This window comes from Heterodontus francisci, chromosome 27 (genome assembly GCF_036365525.1).
Source record: "Heterodontus francisci isolate sHetFra1 chromosome 27, sHetFra1.hap1, whole genome shotgun sequence".
NCBI classification, from domain to species: domain Eukaryota; kingdom Metazoa; phylum Chordata; class Chondrichthyes; order Heterodontiformes; family Heterodontidae; genus Heterodontus; species Heterodontus francisci.
The window spans coordinates 45,327,956-45,341,130 of record NC_090397.1 but is presented as its reverse complement, the minus strand read 5'-3'; the positions used below and the strand labels follow the sequence as shown (position 1 = coordinate 45,341,130).

General features: G+C 43.8%; 1 protein-coding gene across 4 annotated transcripts in view; it reads left to right on the top strand.

Annotated features, from left to right (window-relative positions):
- Positions 1-11,742, top strand: part of napepld (N-acyl phosphatidylethanolamine phospholipase D) — a 50,362-nt gene extending 38,620 nt beyond the window's left edge. For 3 of the 4 annotated variants that reach the window (XM_068059257.1, XM_068059258.1, XM_068059259.1), the window contains one exon: positions 10,269-11,741. In XM_068059257.1, the coding sequence (XP_067915358.1) occupies positions 10,269-10,394 (126 nt within the window). In that variant the 3' untranslated portion in view covers positions 10,395-11,741. Of the gene's footprint in view, positions 1-10,268 lie in introns of all 4 variants that reach the window. The other variant, XM_068059256.1, reaches the window with a different exon arrangement.
- The last annotated feature ends 1,433 nt before the right edge of the window (positions 11,743-13,175 follow it).

Sequence of the window (13,175 nt, the reverse complement as noted above, 5' to 3'; positions counted from 1 at the left end):
CCAGCAGGTGTGTGACTCAGAGATGCTGGCCAAGGGAAAAATCTTGGGGGATGGTGGGGGGGGGCAGGGAGGTCATAAAGAAGGTTCATGTCTTCACAAGAGATTAACAGGCCCTAAAAAAATGGAGAACTATTTGTACAGTTTCTGTATTCAGTTCCTGGAGTCACATTTTGACTCATTATGCCCTATAAACTGACATACACAGGCAGTAGATCTGTAATGCCAGATCTCTGCCTATTGCCCGCTTTGTATGTATTTCCGCTCGTCGAAGAGATGGGAACAAACTGAGAGGGAGTGACATAATTCTGTCCTTCATGCTATTCTGCAAAGTTCATGCCTGCAGGACGCTAAATGTAATTCACCCCTTTACATAATGAGAATTGCTATGAGCATCGCCTGAAATCTGCCAGTGCAGCCTTTGGCCACCTGAGGAAGCGAGTGTTTGAAGATCACCACATCAAAACTGAAACCAAGCTCATGGTCTACCATGCATCGTGATCCCTACCTTGCTGTACGGGGCTGAAACATGGACAATGTACAGGAGGCTCCTCAAAGCACTGGAGTCATTTCATCAACACTGCCTGCAGAAGATCCTACATATCAAATGAGAGGACAGGCGCACCAACATCAGTGTCCTCTCACAAGCAGGCACCACAAGCATCAAGGCTATAATTATTGGCCATCAGCTTCGTTGGGTTGATCATATAGTTCGGTTGTCAGATACCAGGCTCCCAATGCAGGTCTTCATCTCCCAGCTCAGTCAGGGCAGACCCACCAGAGGAGGACAAAAGATGCACTTTAAGGATGTGCTGAAAGCCAACATGAAGAAATGCAACATTGACATCAACTCCTGGGAGACCATTGCCATGAACTGAACCAGATGGAGGCAGAGTCTGTGGGAAGGATCCCAGCATTTTGAGACCCAACGATGACAAAATGAAGAGGAAAAGCAAGAGCGGCGAAAAGAACAAGCCATGACCCGAACTAATATTACATGACCAGACATCCCACATGACAACAAATGCTGTATGTGCCATAAAGTCTGTAGAGCCTGAATTGACCTCATCAGCCATCTTTAGACTCACAGAAGACAATCATCCTCACCTGCGAGGGATAGCCAGTAATAATAATGAAGGTTTATTTATTTATTTAGAGATACAGCACTGAAACAGGCCCTTCGGCCCACCAAGTCTGTGCCGACCAACAACCACCCATTTATACTAATCCTACATTAATCCCATATTCCCTACCACATCCCCACCTTCCCTCAATTCTCCAACCACCTACCTACACTAGGGGCAATTTACAATGGCTAATTTACCTATCAACCTGCAAGTCTTTGGCTGTGGGAGGAAACCGGAGCACCCGGCGAAAACCCACGCGGTCACAGGGAGAACTTGCAAACTCCGCACAGGCAGTACCCAGAACTGAACCCGACGGGACCTGATGACACGTGTCGGGTTCGGGTTGGTTGGTTCGCTCTTCTGGGTTCGGCATTCGGGCTCGGGTCAGGCCGGGCCGGGTCGGACACACTCTATCACCAACTCCGGTACATGGCTCCAATCTTAATGTACTTTTTAAACAAACCTTTCAAGTCCAGTTACAGTTTTTGTTGCTTATCAGCACGAGCTTAAAAAGTGAAAAACGGAAACTAGGTTAACTGAACATTCCAGTGGTCGGATCGGGTCGAGCCAGGCGTGGGAAAAAATGAAAGGACTCGGGCCAGGTCGTTGCTAGGAGGTTAAATGTATTTGTAAGTTAATTTTAAGGACATTGTAAGAAGATACAGTGGAAAGTTCTTATAGAGTCATAGAGTTATTATGGCACAGTATGAGGCCATTTGGCCCATCAAGCAATCCAATCTTTTTTAAATTCTTTCTTGGGATGTAGGCATCGCTGGCAGGCCAGCATTTGTTGCCCTTGAACTAAGTGGCTCGCTAGGCCATTTCAGAGGGTGGTTAAAGGTCAACCACATTGCTGTGGTTCTGGAGTCACATGTAGGCCAGACCAGGTAAGGACAGCAAATTTCCTTCCCTAAAGGACATTAGTGAAACAGATGGGTTTTTATGACAATCAATGATAATTTCATGGCATCATTACTGAGACTAGCTTTCAATTCCAGATTTTTTAATTAATAAATAAGGTGGGATTTAAATCCATGTCCCCAGGGCATTAGCCCAGGCCTCTGGATTACTAGCCCAATGACATTACCACTACACCACCATCTCTCCTAGATCAGTCCCATTTCCCCGCTCTATCCCTGTAGCCCTGCAAGTTTATTTCTCTCATGTGCCCATCCAATTTCCTTTTGAAATCAGTCATTGCCTCTACTTCCACCACCCTCGTAGGCAACGAGTTCCAGGCCATTACCATTCGCTGTGTAAAAAAGTTCTTACTCACATCCCCCCTGCATCTCTTCCCCAAAACCTTAAATCTGTGTCCCCTACTCCATCAGCTAATGGGAACAGCTCATCTTTGTCTACCTTATCATAATCTTGCACACCTCTATCAAATCTCACCTCAATCTCCTTTGCTTAAAGGAGAACAACCCCAGCTTCTCCAACCTAACCTTGTAGCTAAAATCCCTCATCCCTGGAACTATTATGGCAAATCTCCTCTGCACTCTCTCAAGGACCGTCACATCCTTCCTAAAGTGTGGTGAACAGAACTGGATGCAGTACTCTAATTGTGGCCTAACCAGAGCTTTATACGGGTTCAGCATATTCCCTGCTATTGTACTTAATACCTCTATTTATGAAGCTCAAGATCCTATATGCTTTACTAATTACTCTCTCAGTATGTCCTGCCACCTTCAAAGATCTATGCATGTGAACACCCCAGATGCCTCTGTCCCTGTTCACTCTTTAGAACTGTGCATTTAGTCTATATGGCCTCTCCCTATCCCTTCTGCCAACATGCATCACCTCACACTTTTCTGTATTAAATTCCATTTGCCAATTGTCTGCCCATTCTGCTAGCCTATGTCCTATTGCAGTTGATTGGTATCATCCTCATGTCTACCATACTGCAAGTTTAGTATCATTGGCAAATTTTGAAATGTTATGCTGTATTCCAATATCCAAGTAATTCTATCTATCAAAAAAACAGTGGTCCTAGCACTGAACCTTGGAGAACTCCACTGTCTACCATCCTCCCTCCAAAAAACAACTATTTACCACAGCTCACTGTTTTCAGTTTCAAGCCAATTTTTTATCCAAGCTGACACTTACCCTCCTATATCATGAGCCTCAATTTTGTTAACCAGCCTTTTATATGGTACTTTGTCAAATGCTTTCTTAAAATACATATAGACAACATTTATTGCTTTCCCTTCATCAACCTTCTCTGTTACTTCATCAAAAAGTTCAATTAGATTAGTCAAGCATGAGCTGCCTTTTACAAATCTATGTTGGCTCTCCTTAATTAACTCAAACCTCTCCATGTGTCTGTTGATCTTTTTCCTTGATCATTGTTTCTAAAATTTTACCCACCACTGATGTTAAACTGACCAGCCTGTAGTTAATAGGAATGTCCTTACACCCTTTCTTGATTAAGGGTGTCACATTTGCCACTCTGTAATCCTCTGGCACCTCCCCCGTATCCAGGGAAGATTGGAAGATCATGGCAAGCCCTTCTGCTATCTCCACTCCCAATTCCTTTAGCAACCTGGGATGCAAGCCATCCGGACCAGGCGACTTATCTACTCTAAGCATTGCCAGCCTTTCTATTACATCCTTCCTATCAATTTTCACGCCATCCATTACCTCTACCATTTCCGCTTCTATCAATATTTTATCAGCATCCTCCTCTTTAGTAAACACCGACGCAAAGTACTCATTAAGTATTCTAGCCTTGCCCTGCGCCTCTAAGCATATATCACCCTCTTTGTCCCTAATAGGCCCCACCCCACTTCTCACTACCCGCTTATATTTACATGCTGGTAGAGGATATTTGGGTTCCCTTTATGTTAACTGCCATTCTATTTTTATATTCTCTCTTTGCCAGTCTTATTCTCCTCTTCACTTTCCTTCTCACTGTATTGAATTTGACTTGGTTCTCACTTGAAGAATTCACCTAACATGCATCATACATCTTTTTCTTTGTTTCATCATATTCTCTATCTCCCTCGTCATCCAAGGAGCCCTGGCTTTGGTTCCCTTTCCTTTTGCCCTTGTTGGAGTGCACCTAGCCTATACCTGAAACATCTCCTCCTTAAAGATCACCTATTGTCCTGTTACTGTTTTTCTTGTTAATCTTTGCTTCCATTTTACCCTGATTAGATCCCCTCACATCCCATTGAAGTTAGCACTCTTCCAGTTTAGAAGTTCTTCTTTAGGTTGTTCCTTGCTCTTTTCCATTGCTAATCTAAACTTTATGATACAGTGATCACTCCTACCCAAGTCCTTGCCTCTTGGTTCCCTTGGCCCACCTCATTCCCCAGCACCAGATCCAGAAATGCCTCCTTCCTAGTCGGACCATGAATATACTGTCAAGGAAGTTCTCCTGAACACATTTCAGAAATTCCTGTCCCTCCTTACCCTTTGCTCTAAGATTATCACTGTTGATATTTGGCTAATTAAAGTTCCCCACTATTACCACTCTATCGTTCTTGCACATCTCTGTGATTTTCCTGCAGATTTGCTCCTCTACCTCTCTCTCACTATTTGAAGACCTGTAGAATACCCCCATAACATGATCATACCCTTCTTGCTCCTCAACTCTAACCAAATGGATTCTTTCTTTGCCCTCTCAAGGAGATCCCTTTCCAACACCACAGTGTCTTCCCTAATCAGTACTGCCACCTCATCTCCCTTTTTTCCTTCCCTATCTTTTCTGAACTCTTAAAATCCTTGTATATTAAATGCCCAGTCTGCAACATTGTTAAGCCATGTTTCTGGTATTGCCACTACATCATATGGCCACCATCTCTCCTATGACTACATTCCCACATGGCAATTTTGCTTGTAGCTCACCAATCCTGTTCACCACACTTTGTGTGTTTATATACATGCATTGTAAACGTACCCTGTATTCTTTGTAGTCCTTCTTCGTCTGCTCCTATCTAATAGGATACTGCTTCCTTTTCTAGTACTATCCAACACTCTCGCTCCTTTATGCACCTTATTCCTCTTCTCTACTTGTATATGCTGGTGCACACCCCCCGACAAATTTAGTTTAAACTTTCCCCAACCACACAAGTGAACCTCCCCGTGAGCACATTGGTCCCAGTCCTGTTAGGTGCCTCCTGCCTCAGAACTGGTTCCAATGCCTCAAGAATCTGAAACCCTCCCTCCTGCACCATGCTTCAAGCCATGCATTGATCCTGTCTTCCTATTTCTACTGTCACTAGTGTGTGGCACTGGGAGTAATCCAAAGTTTATTACCTTCAAGATCCCACTTTTTAACCTCCTTCCTAGCTCTGAAAATCTGACCATAAAGGCCTCGATAACTGCTCTAAGACGTTGGTACTGACTTATACCACCACCTCTGGCTCATTCACTTCCCACTGCAGAATATCCTGCACCCTCTCAGTGATGTCCTTTACCCTGGCACCAGGGAGGCAACACACCATGCAGGACCTCACAATGATGGTTACAGAAATGCTTGTCTGTCCCCCAACTATGGACTCTTCTATAATGACTGCATTTTTACTCTTTGCTGTTCCCTCCTGTGCAATCCCTTGCCCATTGGTGCCATGGTCTAAACTGCACTCCTTCAAGGTGTCGTCACTCCCAGTAGTCTCCAAAGCTGAGTACCAGTTAGAGAGTGGCACACATCCGAATACTCCTGCATCTCCTGCCTCTTCCCACTCTTCCAGATGGCCACCTGTCTGAACTCTCACTTCCTGTGGGGTGACCACCTCATGCAATGTATGATCCAGGAAACTCTCATCCTCCCTGATACTCCACAGTGGCTCCAGCTGCCTCTCATGCTCAGAAGTCCTGAGCTCAAGCTCAAGCAGCTGGAGACACTTCCTACACATGTGGACGCTCAAGACACATGAAGTATTCTTAAGTCCCCACATGGTGCAAGCAACAGATCTCAGCTGGCCATCCATGATTTAAGAAAAAAATCTCTACTCACTCTTTTATAATCTAGTTAATACCTTGTATAAATTAATCATTTTAATTAATGCCTCTGGGCCCATTAGGGACCAAAGAGGCAATCTGTGTGTCGAGCCGGAGGACATAGGTGAGGTTTTAAATGATTACTTTTCATCTGTGTTCACTATGGAGAAGCACGATGTAGGTGTGGAGATCAGGGAGGGGGATTGTGATATTGAACATATTAGCATTGAAAGGGAGGAAGTATTAGCTGTTTTAGCAGGCTTAAAAGTGGATAAATCCCCAGGCCCAGATGAGATGTATCCCTGGCTGTTATGTGAGGCAAGGGAGGGGATAGCAGGGGCTCTGACACAAATGTTCAAATCCTGTCTGGCCACAGGAGAGGTACCAGAGGACTGGAGGACAGTGAATGTGGTGCCATTATTCAAGAAGGGGAGCAGGGTAATTACAGGCTGGTGAGTCTAACATCAGTGGATGGGAAACTATTGGAAAAATTCTGAGGGACAGGATTAATCTCCACTTGGAGAGGCAGGGATTAATCAGGGATAGTCAGCATGGCTTTGTCGGGGTCTAACTAACTTGATTGAATTTTTTGAGGTGGTGAGTAGACGTGTAGATGAGGGTAAAGCAATTGATGTAGTCTACATGGACTTCAGTAAGGCTTTTGATAAGGTCCTGCATGGGAGATTGGTTAAGAAGGTAAGAGCCCATGGGATCCAGGGCAATTAGGCAAATTGGATCCAAAATTGGCTTAGTGGCAGGAGCCAGAGGGTAATGGTCGACAGTTGTTTTTGCGAGTGGAAGCCTGTGACCATTGGGGTACCACAGGGATCGCTGTTGGGACCCTTGCTGTTTGTAGTGTACATTAATGATTTAGACGTGAATATAGGAGGTATGATAAGTAAGTTCGCAGATGACACGAAAATTGGTGGTGTTGTAAATAGTGAGGAGGAAAGCCTTAGATTACAGGACAATATAGATGGGCTGGTAAGATGGGTGGAGCAGTGGCAAATGGAATTTAATCCTGAGAAGTGTGAGGTGATGCATTTTGGGAGGACTAACAAGGCAAGGGAATATACAATGGATGGTAGGACCCTAGGAAGTACAGAACATCAGAGGGACCTTGGTGTACTTGTCCATAGACCACTGAAGGCAGCAGCACAGGTAGATAAGGTGGTTAGGAAGACATATGGGATATTTGCCTTTCTCAGCCGAGGCACAAAATATAAAAGCAGGGAGGTTATGATGGAGCTGTATAAAACACTCGCTAGGCCACAGCTGGAGTACTGTGTACAGTTTTGGGCACCACACTATAGGAAGGATGTGATTGCACTGGAGAGGGTGCAGAGGAGATTCAGCAGGATGTTGCCTGGGCTGGAGCATTTCAGCTATGAAGAGAGACTGAAAATGCTAGGGTTGTTTTCCTTAGAGCAGAGAAGGCTGAGGGGGGACATGATTGAGGTATACAAAATTATGAGGGGCATGGATAGGTTAGATAGGAAGAAACTTTTTCCCTTAGCAGAGAGGTCAATAACCAGGGGGCATAGATTTAGGGTAAGGGGCAGGAGGTTTAGAGGGGATTTGAGGAAAAAGATTTTCACCCAGAGGGTGGTTGGAATCTGGAATGCACTGGCTGAAGAGGTGGTAAAGGCAGGAACCCTCACAACATTAAAGAAGTATTTAGATGAGCACTTGAAACGCCATAGCATACAAGGCTACAGGCCAAGTGCTGGAAAATGGGATTAGAATAGTTAGGTGCTTGATGGCCAGCACAGACGCGATGGGCCAAAGGGCCTGTTTCTGTGCTGTATAACTCTATGCTTTGTGCTAACACTGTTATTAATTAATTTACTGTTATACTTACTCTTATTGAAATTTTATTAATTAAGCTAAACTGTAAATTTAATACAGTACTTTATAGTTTTGTGGTCCTAATTTAAACCACCGCTCTCATTTAGAGAGAAAAATAATCTTAAAACTCACCCACCAATCACCTACAGCTGCCTTCTGACGCCAGTCCTTGCTTTTTTTTTTGGGAAACACCGTAGAAGGTCCTGTTCTCGCCCACTGATTTATCAGCCACCAATGTTGTTGCTGCCTGCAATCAGGCCTGCTCTGATTTGTTAGCTGCTGCTGCTGTCTTCCTATTGCTGATTTTTCTACTCCTTCACCACAATAACAATCCTCTCCTTGAGTTTCATGGTTTAATGGATGAATTTGCACTCCTGATACAGTGTGAATCCACAGATGTCATCCGATAAGGTCCATCTACCACCCCATGACATGGTGTAGCTAGCTCTATTCTGTCAACAAAAGTAATTCGTATTGGCATTTCATACTATTTTGCTTGCTCACTATTGAATATCGTTGTGCTGCTCTGTATGATGTTTGTATGCTTAGCTACTTTTATAGGGAGACTGTGTTTTGATGGCATTAGGTTGGCTATACACATTATATACAGGTTAATTGCCCCCATGTCCGTGGCTGAGCCAATATTTTTGTCAAATGTCCGCAGTGCAACACGTCAATGCCTATCCATGGTGTGACTGCAGCAGGGCTGGTGGAAAGCTGCTGACTTTCACTAGAGGAGTCTGTAGATAGCCTTGCAGGATGACCTCAAGCAGCTCTGCCTTCAGACTGCACCATCTCAGCATGGGTGGCAGCAGTCAGTATGGGCTGGCTGACCACAAAAGCAAGAACATTGGCAGAGTGGCAATGGTAGGAGAATGAATTCTGTCATCTTGAAAGAGAACAGCATGTTTGTGCTCCATTGAACTACTGCCACTCCCCTGGGGTGGTGCCTCCGCAATCCTAGTAATCTGTTGGAGGACAGATTGCTGCATTGCTATGACACCCTGCAAGCCCCTTTGAATGCTGGTATCTGTAGCCATGAAGGCAGCAGCCTGAGCTTGCAAGGCAGCAGTGAGAAGTGTATCAATGAGTGTAATGCAATACGTTTGGGTGAAGTAGCTGTCATGGTTGAATAGCTGGCAGTGTGTGCAAGCTGTGAGATGCAAGTTCAGGTGCAGCTATGTTAGGTAAGAATCCTGATTGATAGAGATTGTTGGTAAGTGATTGATGGGATTGTGGTGCATTGAGCACTGTCTAAGGCTAGTGGTGCAGTTGGTGGGATATGGCATTTGAAGAGGAATTCACTGATCTTAACCACTTGCGTGAGGTCATAGAATTTTTTGCAACACTGTATTCATGGTCCTCGGGGCTTAATTCCTGGAGTTGACCACTACAGCTATATGGTCCCACTGCCTTCTGAGCATTTGGTGGAAGGCCTCTTGGCCTCACTGTGTATGCAGCATTCCTCCTTTGCACTTCATCCACCAAGGCCTCCAGTGCAGCATCTGAGAACCTTGGAGCACACTCACTCCCATGTTCTGCCATTATTTAGTCTTTTTCCATATCAGAGTGACTTGGACAAGGACTTCCATCACCTGCTCCAGCCACAATGCACCTCCCCTTTAAGAGGTGCAGGCTAGCTTTAATTCATGCTAGCCTCTCACCCTGTTGGACCCCTGCTGAGGTGTGCAGCCACTCAACAGTACAGTTAGCACTGGCTCCACTCTGCAATCATGGTAATGAACAGGCAGTCAGAAGTTGAACAGATGCAGGCTATTTTGCACATTGCAAGCCCCCCGTCCATGTTCAGGGTTGTCCAATTTAGCCCCCTATAGCTCCAGAAAATTCTTGTAAAATGTAATACATAATTTTCTGGTTTCACAAGCAGTTCAGTTCTGAAGTGTGATGTTAGGCCAAATGATGGTGCCACAAAGTGGTAGGAGAGGGTCAGCCAAATTAATTTCCCATATGACCAATTGTCAATTTTGGCATCAAGGTAGGTTAAATGTGAAAGCTTTCAAACTGAAAGTTACTTCCCCTTGGAGGGAAAAAAAATCAGCAAGCCAATTTCTCCAAGTTGCTCTTTGTACCTCCTGTCATTTATCTCAAGAATACTATTGGAAAATACTTTCCTGACCTCTCAGGTGGGGAGTGGAGTGGATCTTAAATGTGAAAACTGGAGGAAAGAAAATAAAATTGTAAAAAATGAAGTGTGTATCTCTAAAAGGTGGCAGTTTATTGATCGCACTGAAATGATAAATTGTTTATTGATATTAATTTCCCCATATAATTGTATATCTTCTTTCTTGACATTACTTCAATGCTATAGTATGAATTCTGTTTCCATTCCAGTACTACTTGGAACCTCGAATAAAACTTGAGGAAGCTCGAGAAAGATATGGATTGAAACCGGACGATTTCTTTGTTTTGAAGCATGGAGAATCAAAGAATTTGAGTGAGGACGAAGGTTTTCAATGAAAATACAAAATTGATTATAAACTATGTGTGGCTGCCTCACACAGAGCAAGCAGAATTTGGCTTGCCTTTCTCACAACCATTGTTTTTAATTTTGGGCTGAACTTTCATTGAAGTGCCATCAGTTTATGAATTGTTACAGTTCTTTAATCCTACTGCACATATCCTAAAAACAAACATCACGTATGCTTGCTTTACAAAGTAAATTTCTCTCTCCAGCCACCAATCCTCCAAAAACTTATGTTTGAAGTTTTGGATATCTCAGAAAACTGTTCACTTCACAAAGCAAGCATATACTGGGTTTGGCTTACATAATTAAAACTGTTGTACTTAATGATTTGGTTTTGTGTTTATTAATCCACGTCTATATAGTGTTCGTTTTATTCAAAATACGCTATTTGATTGCTGAATGCTTTAGATAAATGTGGGTTTTACGGTGTGTCAGCTGCCTAAAGTGAACCCGATTGTCTTCCATTGTAGATGCATTCAACCTGCCACCTGCATGTTTGCCAAAAATGTTTTAAGTTTGCACACTTTAAATGGATATTTTGAGCATGTGAAATGCATAAAGAATTACTGGAACTAAATACAATATATACAAGCAGTTATTTCGTGCAGCTTGAGTTATGGCCTTGAACTTGAAATGGAAAGCTGGCCTTAAGCCAAGTGCCTTTTTAATAAGCAGGAATTGTACTGACACTATGGATGCATTGGTGGTCAGGTAGATGTATAAAAATGTAGATCAGTGTGCTTTCTGAACGAATGATCTTGTAGCCCTGAGCCATATGATTGGTAATCATTGCAAAAATAAGAATATACTACATAGCCAGGGGAAGATGCAAGACTGGAGGGAAAGGATAATAGTAGGGCTACCCAGGTGTTTTTTCTTCCTTACCCAGTTAATACAAAAGGTCCTTTGCTGTAACCCTGGCTCTTTCCGATATGCTAATTAACCTCTACATTTGTATTCTTGGCTGTTTTATAAATACCTTGTGTCTCCTCTCAGGCAGGAGATATTTTAAGTGTTTTTAATCGATTTTCTCAGGGGGTGTTATTTTCACAGTGGAAGTACATCTACCTGGGTTTATTTTCCCACTAATAAAAAACTAAAGTCTGAATGGCCAACAGTTACATATTTTGTAGCTACTATTGGAATACTCCTTTCCAATTGATTAACACTTGATGCACCATTAGAACTGAGTAGGAGCTGAGGTGAAATCTTTTTAGTATATATAAAAATGTGATGGAATGTAAAAATTAAGAATATTCCAGTTGACCTCCCAATGACATTGCTCACAGACAAAAATTAAAAAGTCTCTATTTTCCTGTTACCTGTGTCTTCGCTTGTCTCCCATTTTGAATCTTTGAGAGATTAAGATTTATTTCTTTATTTAAATACAAAGGGGGTAGATTTCCGTATCCAGCGGAACTTCAGTGTAGAACTGCAGCCAACCTAGAAAATTAAACATTTAAAGACTCAAAAGTTCACACCACCAAATAACTGGTGCACTCTCGGCATTTATCCAGTTTGCTGTTTGTGAAAACTTGAGAAAAACAAACTGACTGTCGTACTTGCCTACATCACTACAACTGCACTTTAAGAAATAACAGAATGAACATGAAGTGTTTTAGGACATCCAGATAATGCAATAAGGCACTAAAGAATTATCGCACATGACAAAATTACTTCTTCCTTAACAGTTTGCAGTATTCTGGGTCTAGAGGAATAAAACTTTTTAAAAATGTTATACATTGTGTCTCTAATAGGCTACTTCATTGTACAGAGAGTATTACCCTTCCTAGACTCCAGGGGCTGGATTTTGTGCTGGAGGCAAGGCTCCCGGCACTGGGCCGAAAAGGTGGGGGGAACCCCACCTCTGCATTTTCTCAACCACCCCCCAGAGAGATCCTCTGGTCTTTTTAAAATCAAAGTTTCAGGAGGCAGGAGCCCAGTGTCTTTAAAGTCCTTAAAGAGTCAGGGATCCCGCCTCCTAGAGCTGCCAGCCAATCAGCCATGGCTGGTACTGCAGAGGCCTCAGATCTAGGCCCAGCACTGGAATCCCAGAACAGATGTAGGTGAGGCAGGATCGCCTGGGCCAGTCCGGAATGCACCCGTGAGGGAGGGTGGGGGGATTGGTTGTTCAGTCCAAGGGGGTAAGGTTGTTCCTGGTGGGGGTCCTCCGTGGGCCACAAATTGTCCACAAAGAAGGGACCACCCCCTCCCCAAAGTCCGCTGGGAGGGCGCATCGTTTTAAAAGGCGTCCTCCCCGTACGGCGGCAGCCCCCCCCCCTTTGCAGGTAAGATCCCACCAGTGGTGGGAGGAGGCCCTTAATTGGCCACTAATGGGCTACTTAAGGGCCTCAATTGGCCTCTGGGAGGAAAGGTCATCGTTGGCCTTTCCCAGTCCCGGGAAGATCACTGGGCGATGGGCCCTCTGCCCTGCCGCCATCCATCGTGATACTTCGTGCCCCTCCCCGCTTCCAATCCCACTACAGGGGGCCTCACAAAATCCAGCCCCAGATATCCCCCCCAAACACCAATATGTTTAAAAAAGCTATTTGTTCTTTTCCAGCTGCTTGTTCCTGCTGGGAACCTACCTTCAAAATGTGGTGATTCTACTCAAGAATCAGTGTGTTTCTTCTCAGTAACAGCACTTACATTATTTTCTGGGGGGAAAAAAATTCTATAGCACGGAGTGCATTTTGCTACACATTTTGGATAAATAAACACAGATGATATCTTAATTCCCAAACTTAAGTTAACTTTCAACTTTTTCAAATGCC